The 21,935-nt window shown below is 30.6% G+C and overlaps 2 protein-coding genes across 2 annotated transcripts; both read left to right on the top strand.

Moving 5' to 3' along the window:
- The first annotated feature begins 27 nt into the window (after positions 1-27).
- par-6 (partitioning defective protein 6) lies at positions 28-4,278 on the top strand. The gene is made up of 5 exons (XM_018505878.1): positions 28-237; positions 327-552; positions 1,536-1,660; positions 1,789-2,067; positions 3,656-4,278. Exons 1-5 carry the CDS (start codon positions 184-186, stop codon positions 3,950-3,952), a joined length of 981 nt encoding a protein of 326 aa, XP_018361380.1. The 5' UTR covers positions 28-183; the 3' UTR covers positions 3,953-4,278.
- Positions 4,279-6,243: 1,965 nt separating this feature from the next.
- On the top strand, positions 6,244-21,678 carry LOC108760099 (sporulation-specific protein 15-like). Its single transcript, XM_018505897.1, has 17 exons — positions 6,244-6,603; positions 6,792-6,944; positions 7,009-7,330; positions 8,832-9,118; positions 9,934-10,038; positions 10,111-10,179; positions 10,275-10,431; positions 11,620-11,822; positions 13,194-13,599; positions 14,213-14,458; positions 15,703-16,180; positions 16,258-16,978; positions 17,105-17,335; positions 20,678-20,848; positions 20,914-21,233; positions 21,324-21,390; positions 21,468-21,678. The coding sequence occupies exons 1-17, from the start codon at positions 6,391-6,393 to the stop codon at positions 21,534-21,536; spliced, it is 4,218 nt and encodes a 1,405-aa protein (XP_018361399.1). The 5' UTR covers positions 6,244-6,390; the 3' UTR covers positions 21,537-21,678.
- The last annotated feature ends 257 nt before the right edge of the window (positions 21,679-21,935 follow it).

Below are 21,935 nucleotides of genomic sequence, written 5' to 3'. Positions count from 1 at the left end.
TCTCCGGTTTCTCTCTGCCATAGCTGTTAGGCATTCACCGTGATTGTAGTCGAATTGCGCCGTGCACGCCGTCGTGATTTGGTATGCACGTCTTTCTGTCTTCCTTGGTCTTCCTCCGTTCCTCCTAAGCTAGTTGAGTCAGCCGTAGTAGTGGCACGTCGTTAGGTGAAGCCAGTTCCGAGGATGTCCAAGAAGCAGGACAAGGTGGACAACGGCATCGTCGCCGTGAAGAGTAAAGTGGGTGTACACGTTGTACCATCAGTCGTGGATAATATGGGATATGGAGGACTTTCGCGGGATTGCGCATTATTTAAATTATTTTACAGTTCGACGCCGACATCATCAGATTCTCCATGAATCGTAACGAGCCTATGAGTTATGAGGACTTTGGAAAGCTATTGGCGCAAAGACACGACCTGGGGGCAGACTTCAGCTTTTCAATTTGGTACACGGATACAGATGGTGATCTACTTCCCATCAATAATGATAACAATCTGGCGAGAGCTCTAGCAAATGCCAAGTGCCTGCTCCGAATTTTTATACATAGGAAAGGTAAGATTTTTGCACTCTATGTGTGCCTTCCAACAAGTGACACAAATGATACGGTGTGACACAATGGATCATTACATCCTTGTTGTTTGCCAATGTTAAACAAAGATGACATGATCACTGTGTCGCATTGTGTTGCTTGTTGGAAGGCACACTATATTATACTCCTCATTCTATATGTATATATATGGGTGCAAAATGTTTAGGCTACTTTCCATTTAATTTTCCATTCTATTTTTCTTAGCATTTAGTGAATAACAAAGTTTGAATTACGCTTGTGTTAATTTCATCAAATGGAAAGCACCCTATATATTTTGCATGTGTATATTTAGAGTGTTTTCTAGCAAGAGATACAGATGACATAATAAAAGAGACTAATATTATATTTGTCTGTTTTTTATATAACAAATTTTTTAGCTTATTGATTGGCTATAGGATAGAAAGATCTAAGAACCACCCTGTCCTACTGCCAATTAACAGGTTTGAGAAATTTGTCATACTACAAATGTAATACCAGTCTACGATAGTAAATCATTATATTCTTGAATCTTTTGTGATAGAAATCAACACAAATGTAGTTTTATCTTTTTTGGTATTTCATGATGAACAATGGATGCTTTCCATTTGATAACACAAGTCGACACAAGTGTCGTTCTATCTTTGTCACTCTTTGAATGTCAACAAGGATAGAACGACACTTGTGTCATCAAATGGAAAGCACCCAATAAAGACACAAAAAAGTGGAAAACATTCCTTGTTGTTTGCGAATGTTAAACAGTTGAAATAATTCACAGTGATTAATTTTTTTTTAGAAGACATAATTGACACAAATGTCATTCTATCCTTCTTGGCATTCAATGAATAATGAAGAGAGAATGACACTTGTGTTGATTATGTCTTTTAAAAGAAAAGCAGTCTATGTTACATTGTGTTTTTACATTTATGTTTTTTGCTGGAAAACAACCTCAATTTAATTGTTATGGTAGGCGATGGAGCGTGGGATAATGGATACGGTACAATGAAACCTAAAAATTTGATATCCAGTATCTTAGGTGGTACACCAGGCAAGCCAAAATCTATAGTCATTTCAAATCCACATGATTTTAGGCAGGTAAGTTTGCTCTTTGTTGCATATTTCTCTCTCTCTCTCTCTCTCTCTCTCTCTCTCTCTCTCTCAATGCATGATGTTATCCGCCGATCATTTATTTGCATTATTTATTGACTTACACTTGCTGTCAGGTATCTGCAATTATTGATGTCGACATACTGCCAGAAACCTGTCGACGTGTACGTCTATTAAAACATGGATCTGATAAACCTTTGGGATTTTATATCAAAGATGGTGAAAGCTATCGCGTACTGCCACCGTCTGCTGGTGGTGGAATTGAGAAGGTTCCAGGTGTATTCATTAGTAGATTGGTACCGGGTGGCTTAGCAGAAAGTACAGGGCTTCTAGCTGTGAATGATGAAGTTTTGGAAGTAAACGGTATAGAAGTTGCAGGAAAAACGCTTGATCAGGTAAAGTAATTATACAAAAATGGTAATTTTACAAAAATGATTTATTAAGTTGCATTAAATTACCAAATATTGATATCTCATTTATTACAATAATGATATAACTCAATGATTGTCATTTTTTTGTTGCTTGCAAAAAGAAAATGGAAACTAAAAAAACATACTTTAAAGAAACATGTTTTATTCTCCTATTCTCGGTTATTACATCAAAATTGCATTTTAAAATTAATATTACAAAATTTAAATGATTTAATAAACAATTTAGAGTAAATAAATCAATTACGAAGGAAAAGCCTGTAAATGAGCCGATACAGAAAGTACGCGTGTAAAAGATTATAATTCAATATAATAATAGAAAAATAAAGTAATACAAATTAGAACATTTTGATAAAAACAGTTCGCAATAATAAAAGAAATACGCAATAGTAAAAGAAATATGTTTTGACCCTAAATTTGGGTCCTCTTCAGTACAAAGTAATAATAAGAGAAAAAATATATGTGTTGAAAATCGTTAATGCTCTTAAAAACTATAATTTTTGCAATATGTGTTATTTTAGTGAAACCATTAAGATGTGGTATTGTTGTAAAAGTCGTCTCTCATGGAACATGTCACCGACGCATTAAATTGCCAAATTTACTGTACATTACAATATTTTTTGTTGTTCATTTGATTCATTGAAATTTTATTTAAGAAATAAAAATTATGGAATTAAATTAAACTTACATAAATTTGGTAGACGATACATGTCAAGAGATGTCGATCGTTTGATAGTTAGCGTGCGAATGGAAACATTTTATGATGAGAAGTCAAATGACAAGAACAAAGAACAAAATAGAATTGGAGAGAAGAAAGAGACAAGTCAAATTATGTTAAAATATAAAGGACTGAGAAGTGTTGTATCATTTTTTAAGTTTAATCCATTATTCTGTTGTTTTATATGTAACATTTCAGAGATCAGTCGTTTTTGTAAAATTTTTTCTTCTCGTCTAATATCTTTATATTTATTCAGTCAAATTCATGTGACGTATCCAATCTGGATTTTCATCAATTAACATGACGTCAAGAAAATTTAAGGATTTACCACCTTCTTCTATTGTAAATTTGAGTCTGGGATGGTAGTTATTAAAAGTTGTTAGTATGCGAAACGTATGTGTATTTCTTTTACTTGTGAACTGTTTTTATGAGAATGTTCTGATTTGTATTATTTCGTTTTTCTATTATTGTATTTAATTATAATCTTTTATACATATATTTCCTGTGTCAATTCGTTTACAAAATTTTAATGATTCCAACCGTTCAAACTTATTTTCTAGAAAACTTTGTTTTTTTGAGTTGTATTATTGTTGTGTAGCAAAAGAGGAATATTAGAATTATAGTCACAAGCAGAATTACGAAATAATATTCATTTACTTGATTTCAATAAAACTATATTTTCACTAAATACATACAATATATTAATTATATTACACTATGTTATTCTAATATGTTTTCTAACCTTTGAAATAATATAAATCTTATATAAATAATAAGTACATCTACATAGAATAGAATACTTACTTTTTCTTTTTTTTTTATTCATGTATGGGACAGGTGACAGATATGATGATAGCAAATTCCTCTAATCTCATCATAACTGTCAAGCCGGCAAATCAGAGAGCAGCATTAACAGCACCTCGTCGTGGTTCATTCTCACGTAACAGTCAATTGTCGTCAGGAAGTCGTCAGTCTACGCAGAGTGCCGGTAGTGATGAAGAGGCAGACGAGATTGTCGATCTTACAGGCATGACGATGCAAGATGATGCTTCGGCATCGTCCACTCAGCACCATCACTATCACCATCATCATCATCATCATCAAAATTACGATCAGGGTGTACTGCACCTGTAGGGTAACGCGTTTTATATTTACAAACTATAGAATGGTAATAGATAATTCGTTATAAAGTATCGAAATATAGGCGTGTAGGAAAATAAAATATATAATAGCGAAAGGAAGATAATTTCTACGCAGTATTATGAATTGTGTATGACTGATCTCTGAGGTGATGCTTTGTGAATTCTATGATTAAGAAAACTTTTATCTCGATACTTTGTAACCAGTTGTCTATTGCTTTGGGACGTCATGTATTAGGCAGATTAGATTACACTATCGCGAAGAATATAAATTTTGCTGCCTGACAAATAACGTTCCAAAAGTAACAGTGGCCTTACATAGGGTGCGTTCAGAGAGCTCATCACCGCACTACCAACGCTAACGCTACCATCTCTGTTCACGGAGCCAAGATAGTGCTAGCGAATACAAGCTCTGTGAACAATAATAGTGTAGTGTTTGCCCTAACCATACCACATACGACAAAATGGAGCAAAAGCAAGATTTTTTAGATTCTGCTAGATTCTTTCGTTTTATGCAAAAACGCGTTGAACTAGTCTAATTTGATTTTTGAGCTAAACTGTATAATTACAAAATATTGGACAACCATAACACCTTATAATTTTTTGATTTAATGACATCCGTTGGACTCAATTTTAACATAACTTTCCTATAACTCTTCATCATGCAATTCCATTTCCACGTAATCCATTTTAAAAGCTAAGTGTAATGAATACTATTGTGATCATTAATTTCGAAGTATCAGCCAACAATGTTCACTTCAGTATTCACTATCGTTGTTCATGGAGCACACGAACGCTACGCTATCAACACACTACCTCTTTGGCGATAGCATTTGTAGCGCGAGTCATGACGTCAAACGCTACCAACAATAACATCACGATAGTGTTTCATAATGCTATCAATTAACTCCCTGAACAGTGGTAGCGCTACATAACACTGGTAGTGAGCTCCCTGAACACACCCATAATATATCATTCCCGCTAGTTTAAAAAAATAATAGAAAAAGAAGTGTTCCATTATAATGCAGCCACACGCCTATTCGTGTATCTATTTCGTCCACACCACCGCATGTTTAGACTGTTGAAGTTTTCGAATTTTAATTTCATTTTTATCTATGTTATCTGTTATCCAATTGCGGACTAAGGATTGAAGGGTAATGCTTTATAGGACGGTAAGTATCGACAGAAACGTCAGGAAAAACGATTGTATTTTTATGTGTGTAAAATATTGTTCTTTGCGTGCCTTCATCAAAGTGGAATTAATATGTTAGGGAATGTTAAATTCCAATTATATTTACATCGTTGAAAACATTGATGAGAAGACATCGTTTTTAAAATATCTATACTGCCTTTGTAGTTACATGAGTCCATTTTTATATACGCTCAAGCCCACTTTTTCTACTTAATTCGAAAAGACATGTACATATATAAATATATACAAAGATATATTTATAATATTCTAGATATTTTTCTATTGAGTGTATTTTTTTCGTAATCGCAAATCTATCACTTGGACTTCCGCGCTGTTTTTAACGGGCCATATCATGCATCATTGTGAAATTATTAATCGCATTAATTATATTATTAATTCCGCGATATCTGAGATATATTTCTTTTTAAGTTTAATGCGTTTCTTATCTTATACCATCTGTCCATGCATCATAGATCATGTATAATATCTAAAAAGTAATATCTTTTTGAAAAAGATATTTATGGTATATGAGTCCAAGAAAGAGAGCGAAAGAGTACGCGCGCGCACGCGAGAGAGAGAGAGAGAGAGAGAGAGAGAGAGAGAGAATGCTTGAACGAGAATATGAATTGAAGAATTAGTATTATTGTAAGATAATCATTTTAAGTTTAATTTGTATGTATTTTCGCTCGAAGCGAGAAATCACTTTTGTACTTAACCAAATGGAATACGGATGAATATGGACTAGATACGTTTGCAAGAAGTACTTATTCGTCTGTACTAAGTGCTTTATTGAGCACTGTAATTGTTATTTGGAGGGAGTGCTAAATTAGTGTTTGTGAAATGAAATTAGATATATTTTTAACACGGTACGTCGCATTGTACTCCTTAGTGCGGATAAGAGTTAATGAATTACGAGGATGAAAATATACTTATTAACGCTGTAATTCTTTTTAATGGCAGCTTATGAAATAAAGATATTTTATTGTATTTTTCCTAAATCTTATTTACTCAATAATCCCACATAAAGCGTCCCTCGGAATCACGCTCAGTATCGATGTCTTCTCTGTCACGGTTACTATGGTGTGTAAATAAAATATGGTAGAAAGCCCCAACCAAAAATTTGTAACTTTGTGTGGAATATGATGTTCGCAAAAATTGGACGCAATCGTTAATTGAAGTTACGAGAACGACGGAAAATTTTGCAAATATTAGCTCGTGAGGTTTCGCGGCACCAACAAGAGATGTCTTACGCCGAGCATGGACCCCGTATTTTTTTGACGGGCAGACCAAGCAGTGGTGTACCTTTGACTTATGGGGATTATGTTCTGCCACAGAAAAGATCGGAGGGTCGCTTGAAGCTGTACAATTCGTGCACGGATATTCGAGCATGGAGCCCGAATGTCTTGGAGAACACGCGCTACTTCCACGAGCTCAACGAACATGAGAAACCTGCGGTTCGTTTCCCACGTGGATCTTTTCTTTTTAAAAGAACACCTTCGAGCTAGTTTCAAAAAAAGATTTATTTCTTTATTTACATATATTTACATAGTTGTCACAATTCAAAAATTTTTTAATGAATGATCTCGAAATCCAAATTGTTATTGGAAAATTAAGGTTGTCTCTTAGTTCTCTTTGTGTGCAGCCAGTAAAACTGATACCATCCAGCGTGATAATGGAAAACATGATGACACTTACGACTCAAGCTCAGCGTGAGCTTCGCATTGCGCGACGAGAACTGCAGAAATACAGATCCTTGAGTTTCACCCCGGAGCAACGGGAGCACCTAAAGAATTTTGTGAGCTTTCCAGGCGCGTTAAATCTTTCAGTCGAATACATAATAATCCTTGGTTATTTTGTAGGATAGAGCTCTTAACAAAATAGATATTGACGGGACCGATAAAACAGAAGATATGAGAACTGGATCTATTATAAAACCGCTTTCTCAGGGGCATATATTATTCAATGCAAACAAGATTGCATCCTTGCAATATTCTGACACTTATCTGTCAATATACTTTCGTCCTGATAGATTTCGATACAGTACAGGTGGTTATCCGCTATTAACTAATACATGCGTTCTGAGAGAGAATCTGAGCGGGAATCCACTATTGGAAAATAATACTTATTTGATGTCGCGCGTAACGTCCTGCAATATACTAACTGAAGTAAAAGCTACACAAGGTAAATGTCCAAGCTGCAAGGTAAAAATTAAAGTTTTCCAGTTAACACTAACTAAAAGTAACACAATGTTATAATTTCGCATTCAACAATATAAATATAATATAACACACAGTGTTATATAACAGTTACATTGTTGAGTGTGAAATTATAACACTGATAGTATGTTTACTTTTAATTTGTTTCGACTGGATAGTTTTTTATTGCTACATTAGATTGCACTAGAACTTTCCCTCTTAAATATAAAAGGTATACACTAATTTACCTATTAAAAAACAAATGTTTATTCTACAAGAACATATCCAGTAAACTAACAATAACATAACTGTTAATTATAATTTCTTATATAACAATATAATTATAATATAATATAACTGTTATATATGTATCCCTAGTAAAACTTTTTATCAGAATTTTTATATAAATTGGAATACTCTTCAGAAATATTGAGACAATCTATACCTTTTTTAGAATTTTTCGTATGTATATGAATTTTAAAATATTCTCCGATTTTTAAACTTAAACTATAATTTCTGCAAAAATACCTTAAACTTTCTCATACTCTTTTTTTTATAAGATTACGTAAAAAATTATAGGATGAGACATAATATTTCACAGTTCATATATATGAAGAATTCTGGAAAAGATATAGACTTTCTCGACACTTTTGAAAAATATTCCAATTTATGTCTTATCCGAGAAATTCTTTAAAAAGTTTATAAAATTATTCAGAAATTCTGATAGATTTTGAAATTTATATAAAAATTCCCAGTAAAAAATTTTTCATGCATGAATATGTATAAATACGTATAAATATACACAAATATTCATAAATATATATGAAATATGTTCATATATCCTTCTTTCTTTTGTAAAATTATTTTTTAGTGTAATAGAAATAATAATAGCAATGCGAAAACATAAAAAATAGTTAAAGTGATAATTTTTGCATTGTTTAGAAAAAAATAAGTTCGAAAAAATGTAAAAAAATTGCTCATACACAATTATGCATAATTTCATATATAATTGTACATAAGTAATATTTTTACATTTCTTCAAACTTGATTTTTTCTAAAACAAATGTGAAAATCGCCCTTTTAATTATTTTTAATGTTTTCACATTAATATTAATATTTCTATTACATTAAAAAGTAATTTTACAAAAAAAAAGAAGGATATATGGACATATATATGATTATACATGTTACGTAAATATTTATGTATGTTTATACATATTTATACATATTCATGCATGACAATTTTTTTACCGAGAATTCTGAAAAATCATGAAAAACTTTAAGAAAAATTTTCAGCAAGAATAACATGTTATATTGTTGAGCGGGAAATTACAACTAACGGTTATATTATTGTTAGTTGATATTTGCTATATATCTATTAATTTTTAATATTTATCGAAAATTGAAAGAGGTGAGATTGATATTTTTTATAAAAAAATTTTCTTTGGTTTGAAATAATCTGTTGCAAACCGCGATAAATTTTGCAGAGCACAACGAGCAAGTGAGCATTTGCATAGAGTATGTCGACGCATCTTCCCAAGCGGCGCAAGATGTTTGTGAAGTGGGTGTGCAAACAGAAGAGTATAAGGAAAACGACGACAAACAGTCTAATGTCGATTCGCCTTCGAGTCAATATTACGAGACTACCGAAAGTGTATCTACGTCTGAAAGCGAATTAGGGATGAACTCGTATCCTGAGATCTGCGAGAGGAATCATAAGGGAGTGATTATTCAAAAGGATTCAGAAATTATTGTCCTGAAAAACGAGCTTGGTGTATGAAATGATACCATTCGATTTTATCAAAACAGTCCTTTTTTTAGAATTTTTTGTATAGTTTTTTAGACTTTCTCTATAAATTTTCTAAAAATATTTCAAAAAATTCCTGTATCATTTTATCATTTTTTAAAGAAAACTTCTTCGATACTTTTGTAAGAATTGAAACACTTTTAAAGAGTGCTGTAAAAGTTCATTTTCTAAAATCTATTTTCTAAAAATTCCTTGGAAAAATTCTTATATAATTTCTCATAATAATTTTAAGAATTTTTTATATTTTAAATTTATGAAGATTTCTAAAAAATATCTTAAATTTCTTCAGATTCTAAATTTCTTCGAAAATTATGGAATAAATGAGACATCTTAGAATATTTCGAACCATGTATTGTATATAAAAAATTTTAGAAAAAACATAGATTTTTTTAGCATTTCTGAAAATTATTCTAATTTGTATTTTCAAAATCTGAAACATTTTCTAAAAACTTATAAAATTATACACAAAAATTCTGAAAAATTAAAAAATTTATAGAGAAATTTTGAAAAATTACGTTATAAAAATTCTTAGAAAAAATTTTGCAATTTTATATAAATAAATTCTGAAATATTCTAAGATTTCTAAAACTTCTTATTCTATAATTTTTGAGAAAAACTTGTAAAATCTGAAAAATGCATTTTTAAAGAAATCTTTATAAATTTATATAATATATATGGACGAATTCTAATAATTATAAAATAAATGAAAAATTTATTTACAAGAGCCAATATATGGTTATAACGAACATGCCTGATGAATTTTACTCACGTTGACTTTTCAGATGAAGGAGGATGAGCTGGAAGAGCTGCGGGAGCTGAATAGGCATATGCAAACGCTGTTAAAAGAGAAGGATGAAAATACAAGTATTCTGAGACGTAACGTTAATGTAAATCGCAGTATTTACTCGGGACTAGTTCAATTAAAAGTTTGTGTAATTATTTGAATCTCGCGTCTATAGACCCTGCAAGAAAAGTTGAAAGTAGTGAGCGACAGGCGCGACGACGAGGTAGAAGATTTAAATGCAAAAGTAATAGTATCGAATAATTTTATACATTTTATACAATTTTACACTTTTCTTTATCCTAAAATTTGTGGATACTATCGTATTGTTTTTTTTTACAGCTTTCCTCCTTCGAGTGTCTGGTGGATCAGTTGAAGGCGGAGTTAGCTAGAAAATGTCAAGTTTGTTATTTCCAGACGCAGGAAATCCAGAAACTTAGAAAGGAAGTTAAGGAGACAGAATTACTTTCCATGGAAAACGAGTCGCTTACGGTTCGTACATACAAAACGTATAGTAAACACTGTGCAATATATTTAATTCCTTAGAGCAATGGTGCGCCTTTTTTAAGAGTTATTTTTTAAAAACCATTTTCAGAAACAGATAAAATTTGACGTATAATGTTTTTTATTTTATTTTCTTAAAATAGAAAATGTGATGTATTTTAAAATATGAAAAAACAAAAGAAAGTATAAATAAAATAATAAAAAAAATTACTATTATATTTTAAATAAAATAATATAATATACTGTAATTGATTAAAATACAACATGTTTCAATCTCACGATTGAGCCTTCTTCAGATATGCATACAGGAGATTTTACATTGACCTACAAACAGATACCGAGGATCTACATAAAGCTTACATACCGTTAATAAATAAACTCTGACATTGCAATATCAAGATTATTCTATTATTCGTCAGTCAATGTTCGTCCGTCTTGACGGTAACATATATGTTTATCAAGTGTCTCATTATTAATATCTTTTTATACATTATTTATTATCTATATACATCTTTAATTTTATATTGTGACTAATTATTTTACTATGGACTAACACACTGACGCTTAGTAATTCAGAAATTGACGAACATCTTCTCGACATGCGAAATTTTATTTTATGGCCAGTTAGGTGAGTTGTTTTGACCAGAGTAACGATTTTACTCAAAAATTTTTTATTATTTTCTTAATTTTTTTCTAACTTGGCTTGTTACCAGAACACCGGAAAATTTCAAACAACCGGTCGTCCAGTCGTTTGCGAGTGATTTCCGTTTCTCAGCAAAGCATCTTACTGGTCATCATCATATGTATAATTTTTTCTATCTATTCGACTGCTCTCATCCAATGTAATATCTCCTGTATGCATATCTGAAGAAGGCTCAATCGTGAGACCGAAACATGTTATATTTTAATCAATTATATTATATTATATTATTTATACTTTTTTTTGTTTTTTCATGTTTTAAAATACTTCATTATATTTGACTCTTATGTGCCCTTTATTCTCTCGTTATTGTTTTTTAAATTAAGAGTCCTTCGTTCTTGTAACTTAGAAAATATGATTTTATATTTTGAGTTATGCGGGTCGTAAAAAATTCGCAAGCGGGCCGTAAGTTACGCATCACTGTCTTAGAAGAAACCGCGGATTTGTTTTAATGTATTAACATGTGTAAATGTGTGATGAATTAGCGGAAGGAAATGGAGCATTTATCAAGAGAGGCTGAGAGCTGCGGTATCGCTTTAGAGCAGATGAAAAATGTCTGGCGGGAACGTGATATGCTTCAAAAGCAATATCACGAGCAAAGTTGCACGTTGGCGGACAGAGAAGACGAAATAAAACGACTATTGACGTTGATAAAGCAAATGTCTGTTACGGCTGACACTCGTGAGGTGCGTCATTTGGCTACGTGCGTCACATCGCAATTCATTAATTTTAACGTCGATTCAATTAATAATAGGAAATAAATTATTCGAGAATACCGGTGCGACGGCTACATTGTCCTAATTTATAATTAGGATGGAACAGTATGAATATAATCAAAGAGATTTTACGAATTGCAGGTTTTATCGATCATTGCGAAGATATGTCATCACAGAAAAATTTATAGCTTTAAATAATAAAAAAAAATTGTAGGACCGCAGAATACACGTAGAGATCATTTTTAATAAATACTTTCTTCATTTCGCAGATATATCTACAGTCTTGGCTATAAGTATAAAGCACACACAGGAAAATACATGTCACATGAACTACATGTAGCACAGTAGCGCTTGTAAAGCGCTTAAAAAACGTTTATGGAAGTGAATTTCAGGCACTGCTGTGTTACATGGAATATATCGCATTTGATTAATGACTTGTTTCAAATATTTCAAAAATTTATACATCCACAAATCTATTATAAGTTTATCACAAATTTATTTTAAATTCTAGTAAGTTCAATACTTAATTAATACTCAATACTCAAGATTACCAAATTAAAACAAATCGATTTGTTTATTATATAAAGTCTCTTCTTCGATAAAATTTTATAATATATTCTTCAAAATAAAATTAATTCTTATTTTGAATACACGATAACGAATTTTTCTCTAAAATTTGTAATAAGTATATTTTAAGATTATTATTAAGAAAATATTCTTTGTCAAAGATAACTGTTATTTTTTAAAGGAAAGAAATTAAAATGAGCAATCACTTTTCTTAACAAAATTCTTACTAAAATAATATTTTTCTGTGTGTGTGTGTGTGCACCTTCAATTTATTATATTTTCTAGAAAAGGTGGTAATAAATAAAACAAAAATAAACAAAATATTAAAATTGTCATACAAATAAATATTATTTTTTAATAAACTGTTTTTTAACTTATTCTTTGTCAAAATGTTAAAACGTTAGATCGTTATTTTTTTAAGAACATTCCTATTTATGGGAGTATTTTATATTTATATAAAGTACTTATATAAAGGCCAAGACTGTTGCATAAACTTGCAAGGAAATGTAAAATAACAGACAAATAAATCAAATCGTGATTAAATATTTAACATTAATGAATTTGGTTACTGTCTAGAGTACACGTCGTGATCCAAGATATTAAATCATTTTTAAAGAAAATATGTAAATAGATATATAATGTAAGCGCGGTTTAATTCATTTATGTGTACATCTTTTCTTGAAAAATTTTCTTGGAATCTCTTTTTTGAAATTTTGTACCTTTATTCATTATTTGTTTATGTAGATTTCTTCCACTAATAATTTTCACGATCAGGTAGAGATGAATGGTGTAGTGGCCGACTTGAGAAATGAGATTCAGGCAAAAAATGACAAGATCTCGCAGTGCGAAATGCAGCTAGTTTGCATGGAGCGGGAAGTCGGTAATCTGACTAACATGCTGAAAAGTAGTCTGAATAATTTCGACGAGTCTAAGATAGCGTACGAAGGCGTTTACGATTACACCAAGTGCGAGCACGATACTTGCTTAGACGTGCAGAGCGCGTTGTCTGCTTTAAAATCGTTCATAGCCGAGTTGAAGGAGTGTAAACTAGAACGACGTAATCGTCTACGAAAGATAGATAACTTAAAGGCTTATATGACATGTTACAGCCAAGAGACCGTCAACGAAATTACAAACACAGATTTTGATACCGGATATGGATTGATTCAGCCGGCTGCAGGTATATCTCGAGACACAGACAGATCTTTCCATCTTGCCCAGATTGCTATTCCAATAATCCGATGCCGTATTCACGTCCATCTGCGCTATTACAGTTCGGATCAGTGATTCTTAAGAAAGAAAGAATTATGTTTTATTTCTTATTCTTTGTATTAGTTGCTCCGTTACGATACAATAATGCACGATTCAAATCCTTGAGATATCATAAATCTAAAAATCTGATCCGCTCTTTAATTTCTCTTCCATTAAAAGTTGTAAGAAAGTTTTGCTAATTAATTCTATCAATCAAATATGTATATACACGATAAAAATTATTTAGATACTGTAGATCTTTTTAGTGTTCTATTGTGCACTTTAAACAAAATTTATTTGTATGTTATTTCTTGAAAAACTTTTTTTTTAATTTTATGTCTTTTCTGTTTATGTATTTGTGTAAACTTCTGTTATTTATTGTATAGATTTCTTCTACTAATAATTCTGTCCCAAATTTTGTATTCTTTATTAAATAAGCAAATAAGTAATATAATAACGATACTACATTGTGTAAAAAAATAATTAATTGCGTATTAATAGATAATCTGATGCAGATTTGAGTCAAGTTTATAATATTACAGAAGATATTTCCACATCGAGTAATGGCGGCTGTCATTCATCTAAAGAACTAGTTAATGTTCAAATTCAGTCGGATGACATTGATACTACAACAACATGTTCGGAAGAATCGGAAAAAGTAGAGTTGAACGAAATAATTTTATGTCGAGACTCTACAGTGTCTCCTGATAAAGATATCGATCGAGCTCTCGCAACGCATATTAAACGTTCCATCGATAAGATGCATAAAATATCTGCGGTTCTTCAAGGTGTTACATCTAAAGTACATCTCATGTATAATTTTTTTAAGAAGATTACTTTTATTTTGTCGCGCTGGTCTTTTAATTCTATTAATCAAATATGTATATATACGAAAAAAATTATTTAGATACTGTAGATCTTATTAGTGTTCTATTGTGCACTTTAAACAAAATTTATTTGCATTTCTGCCGGAGAATTTTAGGTACTTTTTCTTTTTCAAGGAAAAAAGGATAAATATTTTTTAAGGATAATAATTGTTTGTCCTTTATTTATTATTTATTGTTTAAAATAGATTTGCTATTTTTTTTAAAACAAAATTTAAATAATTAATAGATTTATTTGATTTTTACACATGGTACAACACACACACACACACGTACAGTTTAGCTGCAATCATGATTCCAGATCTCTCAGTGGGCTGAAATTGAAACATGAGATGTCATTTTAATCAGAATAATCATAGATATCTTTGAAATTAGAATTATTTATTCCGTTCAATAAACAAATAACTGACAGTTGTTTATAACAAAAAGTTCGATATTCACTCTTTTTCGAAAAAATATGAAAAATTAACTTATCAAAACAGTTCCAATTCCGACGAATAGTCATAAAAATTCTGATTAAATTAACGTCTTATTTATAACAGGGGCTTCCACAAGTACTTTTTACAATGAAGCTATACACTATACGCGAGTTAATATTTTCGAATTCGAATCTAGATTCATTGTTAAATCCCAAATGATTCGTAAACATTGCAGTTCACTTCATTAGAGCAAGGAGTTATACAGTATCCGGCTGCTCCTCGCCTTTATGAAATAAACTGCAATGTTTACAAAATTTTGATTCAAACAATGGATCTAGACATGGAAAGATAATCTACGAAACGCAGTTTCTTTATGTCTCATTTTTTAAATTTCAATTCACTGAGAGAGAATTCCTGAACCATAATTGTAGATGAACCTTGCATACGATATGTAGAAATCAAATAAATATATTATTTATACTTTTCAATTATTTATACTTTTTTATAAGGAAAAATAGTAAATTTTTATTTTGAAACAATAATGAATAGTTGATGAAATATATAATAGAGGATAAAAAGGAATTAAAAAAAAATATTGTATTTACCCACTTTTCCAAACAAATACCTAAAAACTTCCTAAGAAAATAGCGACAATGTAGAAAATTCCCTTAAAAAACCGATATGTGATGAATAATTGATAATAATCTAAGATGATGAAAATGTATTAAGGTGCTGGAGATCACCACATACAAATCCTCAAAGAGTACACGAGGCAGCAGCAGGAGCTGCAAAAGAAGGATCTCGAGATTATGGAATTAAAGCAAAAAGTGGCGGAGCACATATTGCGAAGGGGCGAGGGCGACTGCGCAATTCAGGAGCAGTTGAGGAAAAAGATGTTGGAGAAAGAGAAGGTGTTGGAGGCTATAATAAGTAAAAGGGATTCGAAGATCGAGAAGCTGCACGGACACCTTACTGCGTTGGAGAGTGACAATTTTTCTTATCGTGCGGAGTGCGATTCGTTAAAAGTCGAGAATGCTGATCTCGTCGATGCGAGAAGTTTACTTTTGAAGGAGAACAATGCGCTGAATGAAGAGCTGAGAGCACAAAGGGACCAGATATGTAAGTTAACTCAGCAGATAGACGAATTGAACCAGACTATCGATATCTTAAAGGAAGAAACGAAAAATGTTGAGTGCATGAAAAAGAAGTTAGTAATTTCATTATTATTTTTATCTTTATCAATACTCGATCCGTCATCCTTAAAACAATTTATCGATCCAACAGATTGATTGATCTGGAAATGAAGAATAACGATCTTACAAATAAGCTTATAGAAACAAATGAGACTATTTCCAAAAACGCCGAGATCATAACGGAGCTAGAATGTGAGGATAAGAAAAACAGGGTGGCTTTGACTCACGAGAGCATTAAATACGACGCGATGTTGACGCAGAAACACAGCGATATCGTGAAATTGCGAGACGAGAATCAATCGCTGCACGATCTGTTAAGGGATGCCGAAGTTAAACTCGCTCAGAGTAACGACATGATCTTATTGTTGAGGCAAGAGAGCGACAATGTGGCGGCGATAAATATCCTGCGGGCGAGTCTGTCGGACTTGGACGTGGATAACATGGAGAGATTGTTGGCGAAAGTGGACTATCTAAAGGGTGAAATAGCGAATTACCGAAGCTCCACCGCAAGCGTCGAAAGCAAACTGCAAGCGTTATCGCACGGAAATGAGACATTGCAGGCAGACATAGAAACAGTAAGAAGTACTAATGATCAGTTGTTGTATCCGCATGAAGACACGGTAAAGTTATCTCTAAAGGACGCGTTGTACACGATTCCTAAGAAACTTTGCGAGACACTTCTGCGTCTTCGCACAGAAATTAGGGAATATGGTAATGAGACCGAAAACGCGTCTGAACATTGTCTAGATAAAAAGGTTCCCGAAATAAAAGATGAAATAGGAAAGCAACAGATAAAAGTATATGCTGATAAGGTATACGTAAATGAGCTTATTAAATTTCATTGTTCAATAAAATTTTTTAAACTTTTTTTCCAAAATGTTTATTATAAACGTCTCGGTATTGAATGCAATCGAATTAACGCTCGCACTTTTCCTTAGTCTTGTCAACAAGATGAGGATACATTAGATCCGGTCGTTCGAGAAGTAGATTGCAATTCTGAAAATACTGCGCACAAGTTAAGATTGCTCGAAGGACAATACGAGGAAAAACTGAAAGAAATTCAAAAGTTGATGGATGATGTAAAATTAAGAGATCGGGAAATAAAAAGTCTTCAAGAGTACATTACCCATTTGTTGCAGGAGAAAAATGATTTGCAAACTAAAGCTAAAGTACATAAATTCATATATTTATTGGTTCAATATAATTTAAATTAAATCTAAATTTCGAAGCCATTTAAGCCTGTCTAGTTCGCTTACGTTAATTCTTGTATTATAAACTTCTTTCGCGCAAAATATAATCTATTAAGTCAAACATTTTAACCTTCAATAAGGTCCTTCTCAGTGAAATAATTTAAAATACAACTACAGACAATATGATAATCTATATCTTCATATTTGAAGAACAATTTAATCGTTGTCTAATGTCCTCACTATATTATGTACTCGTATGTAGACTTCTTAGTGACTCTCCGCTTTAAGATGTCCTGTGCAATTATGTTATTCCTTGTCCACTAGTGTATCAATCCGATGTAGATTCGTTGTACAAATAAATCGATTCAATGGAGAATATGAAGATATAGGTTATCATATATTGTACGTAATTGTATTTTAAATTGTTTTTAATAGAATACAATTTTGTTTTATGGAAATAATTCAGTAGATATTTATGTGACGTAACTATTTTTGGAACAAGTTTGTTAGTCATAGAATGATGTCAATTATATATAGAAGTAGAATATATCCGATGAAAAAATTCGTAATTGAGCTACAAATTTTACTTATTCAAAATTTTCATATATTTCATACATTTATCCGAAACTGTAGGTTCTGAAAATATATTTATTTATGAATATATATTTTGTGATTATTTTATAAGTCACATTTATTCAAACAAAATATAAACTAAAAAGAGCTCTAATAAGACTTATTTTGCTGCTTTCATGCCAAATTCTGTTGTATAATTTTACTTTTCTGTTTAAAACTTGAATATAGAATCACAAAAATGCTTAGCAAAGTTACCAAAGACAATTTGTCAGCTTCTGGTACAAGTGTACAATAGAGCATGTATTTTCTTATCTTGATTTTAGAATTGGAAAAGTTACTTCACAAAAATAATTTATAGTTACTTTTACTTATAGTTTTTTTTTTTTTTTTTAATAACTAGTTAATGTTGTTTGGAAATTACTAACTCTGAAAAGTAACACATTACAGTTATAATTACTTAAAAAGTAACAAGTCGTTACTTTTCAGTTTCTTTTGCATTAATTCTTTTATAACTTATACATTGCTAATTTAAATATAAGACTTATCCATTTCTAACTTAATATATTTATTATTTTATTGATTATACCAAATATTTAATTATACACTATATTATACAGATATAATAAATTATAGGTACATTTAATATATACACATTTAAATGTTAATATATACACTTAGAGTAAAAATTATAAAATATTAAAATGCGTTTACATACTGAAAAGATCCTAGCTTAATTCTTAATACAGATTAGAAGTAAAGATATAATCCAATCACAAGAAATAATCATTGATTATTCACTGAATGTTCCATTATGTGATAACCATGTGTTGACGTTGCATATAGTTTAATATAAAGTAACTATAAATATAAAAAATTATTAAATTAGTTATTACAATAGTTACAGTTACTATAAAATGTAACTAATTATAAATTGAACTAATTATAAATAACTAATTATAAATTGAATTACGGTTATAGATGGAAAAAATTGAAGAAGTTAAATTACAGTTACTAAAAAAAGTAACTAATCGTTACTTCGTTAACAAGTAACGAGTTATTTCTTAATTAACCTTGGCTTGACTTACTTGTAAACAAGTATAATCGCTTAACTGCTCTGATGCAGTCTATGAAATATTCTGCTTTTGAACTTGGTTAAAGTTTGAGAAATATAATTATACTGAAAAGAAAATGAGAGCTATATTTTACCAATGCTTTTACTAAGAAATGTATTAAATAATGTAGTTACGGTCACACACACATAGAATGGGAATGAATGTAAAATAAAAAAAATTCTTAATCATAGTCACAAATATATTCATTCAAATCAAATAAAAAGACATATTTTTTGTAATAGGTTATTAGTAGATTTACGATTCTTATATTAATATGAGATTATATATTAATATTCTTACGAAGATGCCTAAAAATTACTTGTCAATTTAATATGTGGTATTGCTATACTTTGGTTCCATTTATGATTGCGTTTTAAGATCGAAAAAGATTTGCGCGATTTGCAGAACCAGATAAATTCACACATGAATATTTAAGTATAGATTCGCTTCAATCGAAAAATAGGATTTTTCTTATTTAATCAGATATTTATTTTTATTTGTTTATTTCAAATTGTAATCGAATAAAAAGTATTTATTCATTTATAAATATAAAAAATATTTCAATTATATTCATATACTTGTAATCAATTCATTATTTATTCATTTATTTGAGTATTAGATATATTTATCGAATACACTAGAGGTAGAAGTTCTTCGAATACATTTTATCAAATTTAGTTCAATTGTATCATTTGAAAGCTACGTTCGAGGCTAGATTGAAGTTACAAATTAATATCAACATATTTCTCAAAATTAGTAAAGTGTACACATCCGCAAAACTACCTGCTACCTGCTGATAAAACTGAAATGTAGCTTTTACATAACGTAGTAAACACTAACGATGAGTAGCCATGTTATAATTTGCGGTGCAGTCTGGGAGCATTCGTTAAAATTACTTCTACTTAAACAGACAGAAGTAATTTTGACGATTGCCCCCCAGAATGAACCACAAACGAGATATTGTGATATTCTATAATTCCCCACCAATTTCATAACTGCCTTCTTTTCTTTAATTATGATTAATAACACTATGTTACAAGGTTTCTGTTTCTCAACATTTAAATAGTGATTTTTATGTATTTTTAGCTACTGAAAGGAATATAAAGTTAAAACGTTTCCATTACCCTCAGATTTCGAAAAATCGAAGATGTTATTTTCTAGAAAACTCTACAAATTTAAACAATTTCAAACTTTGTTTTACTTTACGTAAGAATTATTATTTAGATAGTGATAGAATTATTATTTAGATAGTGAAATAAGAATTTTGTGAATTACAATAATTTTTTACATTACATAACTTTCCAATAAATCTTATTATTTTAATATGTCACTTAAAATTACATAATAATAAAAGGAATTTTATCATCACATTTATATCATTACATTTTCACATATTGGGGGTATCACTTTATTAGATAAGAAATTCAAAGTAGAGTGTCTGAAAATTAAAGGTGATAAAGTTTGTTGAGAACATATCCTTTTTCAGTATAAAAAATCCTATAAAAAATATTCATTATTTGTTGAAAAACAAAAAGTTGATTAATATTATATATTTCACTATAATTTTTAATAACTAAAAAAAAATTTTAATTTCAAGTTATTTAATTTTAAATACTCTAATTTTTCAATCTAACAGCGCCAAGTAGAAGAATATCAGAACAAATTGACGTTACTGAAGAAAAAGTATGACAGCAGTTTAATTGCTTTTCGTAAAAGACATAACGAAAATGTCGAAAGATTACAAGCGAGATTCGACGATATTTTAAAAATCGAAAAGAGTCCATTTGACGCAGAGAGTTGGTTGCAAGTACGTGAGGAAATTGATTAATAAGTAACTTTTTGCATGAATTCGTTATTGGTTATTCTTTCTAGTCGCTGAATTTGAAGGAACTGTCGGAGCTGCATAATCAAATCAATATTTTGAGCTCCCAAGCGGCCGAGAGTACAGAATCGAATATCGCGCATATCGAAATCAAGAAGGATCACGATAGCTGTCGGAATAATTCTCAAGGGCACAGGTTTTACAATAAATTCACCTTATGTAAGCAGTACACGAGAAAAGACGAATCATCTTTAAGTAAAAAAATAAGTAAAGATAAGTTCCACTCTAAAATTCTCGATGCTGAAAATAATGAGACAGTTGCCATAATGGAATTATATTCTCGGGATCTAAGGCTTAAACAGGAATACAAGTAATTTATACTTTGTATACATTTATTATAATCGTTAATTTTGAAACGAGTGTTTTAATCTCGTATATTCTTCTCGTGATAACGACTTAGTTTTCACGAGGATGAAAAGAGACGAACGGGAAATACGGGATCGCCTAAGTCTAGAATAGACAGAACTGTGAGTATGCAATTTTTTAATCACCTTTATATTGTTACATTAAATATGTAACAGTATGTAGTAATAATACATTACAGCTCGATTGGCAGAGAGAGAAGTTTATTTATCAATGTAGTATACATCACAAATTAAGTAACGCCCATTGATATCCGCGCAGCGATATTTTATGATGCAGAGAGATCTTTAGCGTGAAAAGGGATACGAGAGGCCAGATGTTTTATCACTTTTATGTAATATCGTATTCCGCAATTTCGCACATTAAGATTGGCGATGAATATTTTATAAATCCGAGAGATAGAGAATATAATTTTTTTACTTGTCCTTTATTCTTAGTATACATACAATTTTTGATGATGTTTTTTCTCCTATGTACTGTTATTATTTGTCTAAACAAGGTTGTACTCGTGTTATTTCATTCGTAAAAAAAAACATGTATTTAAAATGGACTTTGTAATAAATGCATAAATTATATAAAAAAATAGATCTCTGTATATGTAAATTTTTACTAATTGCCAATGACATGTATGAAAAATATTTGAACTCAA

The sequence above is a fragment of the Trachymyrmex cornetzi genome, unplaced genomic scaffold, assembly GCF_001594075.2.
Source record: "Trachymyrmex cornetzi isolate Tcor2-1 unplaced genomic scaffold, Tcor1.1 scaffold218, whole genome shotgun sequence".
In the NCBI taxonomy this organism is placed as follows: Eukaryota; Metazoa; Arthropoda; class Insecta; order Hymenoptera; family Formicidae; genus Trachymyrmex; species Trachymyrmex cornetzi.
Note: the sequence above shows the minus strand (reverse complement) of the source record. Positions and strands in the feature narration are given on the sequence as shown.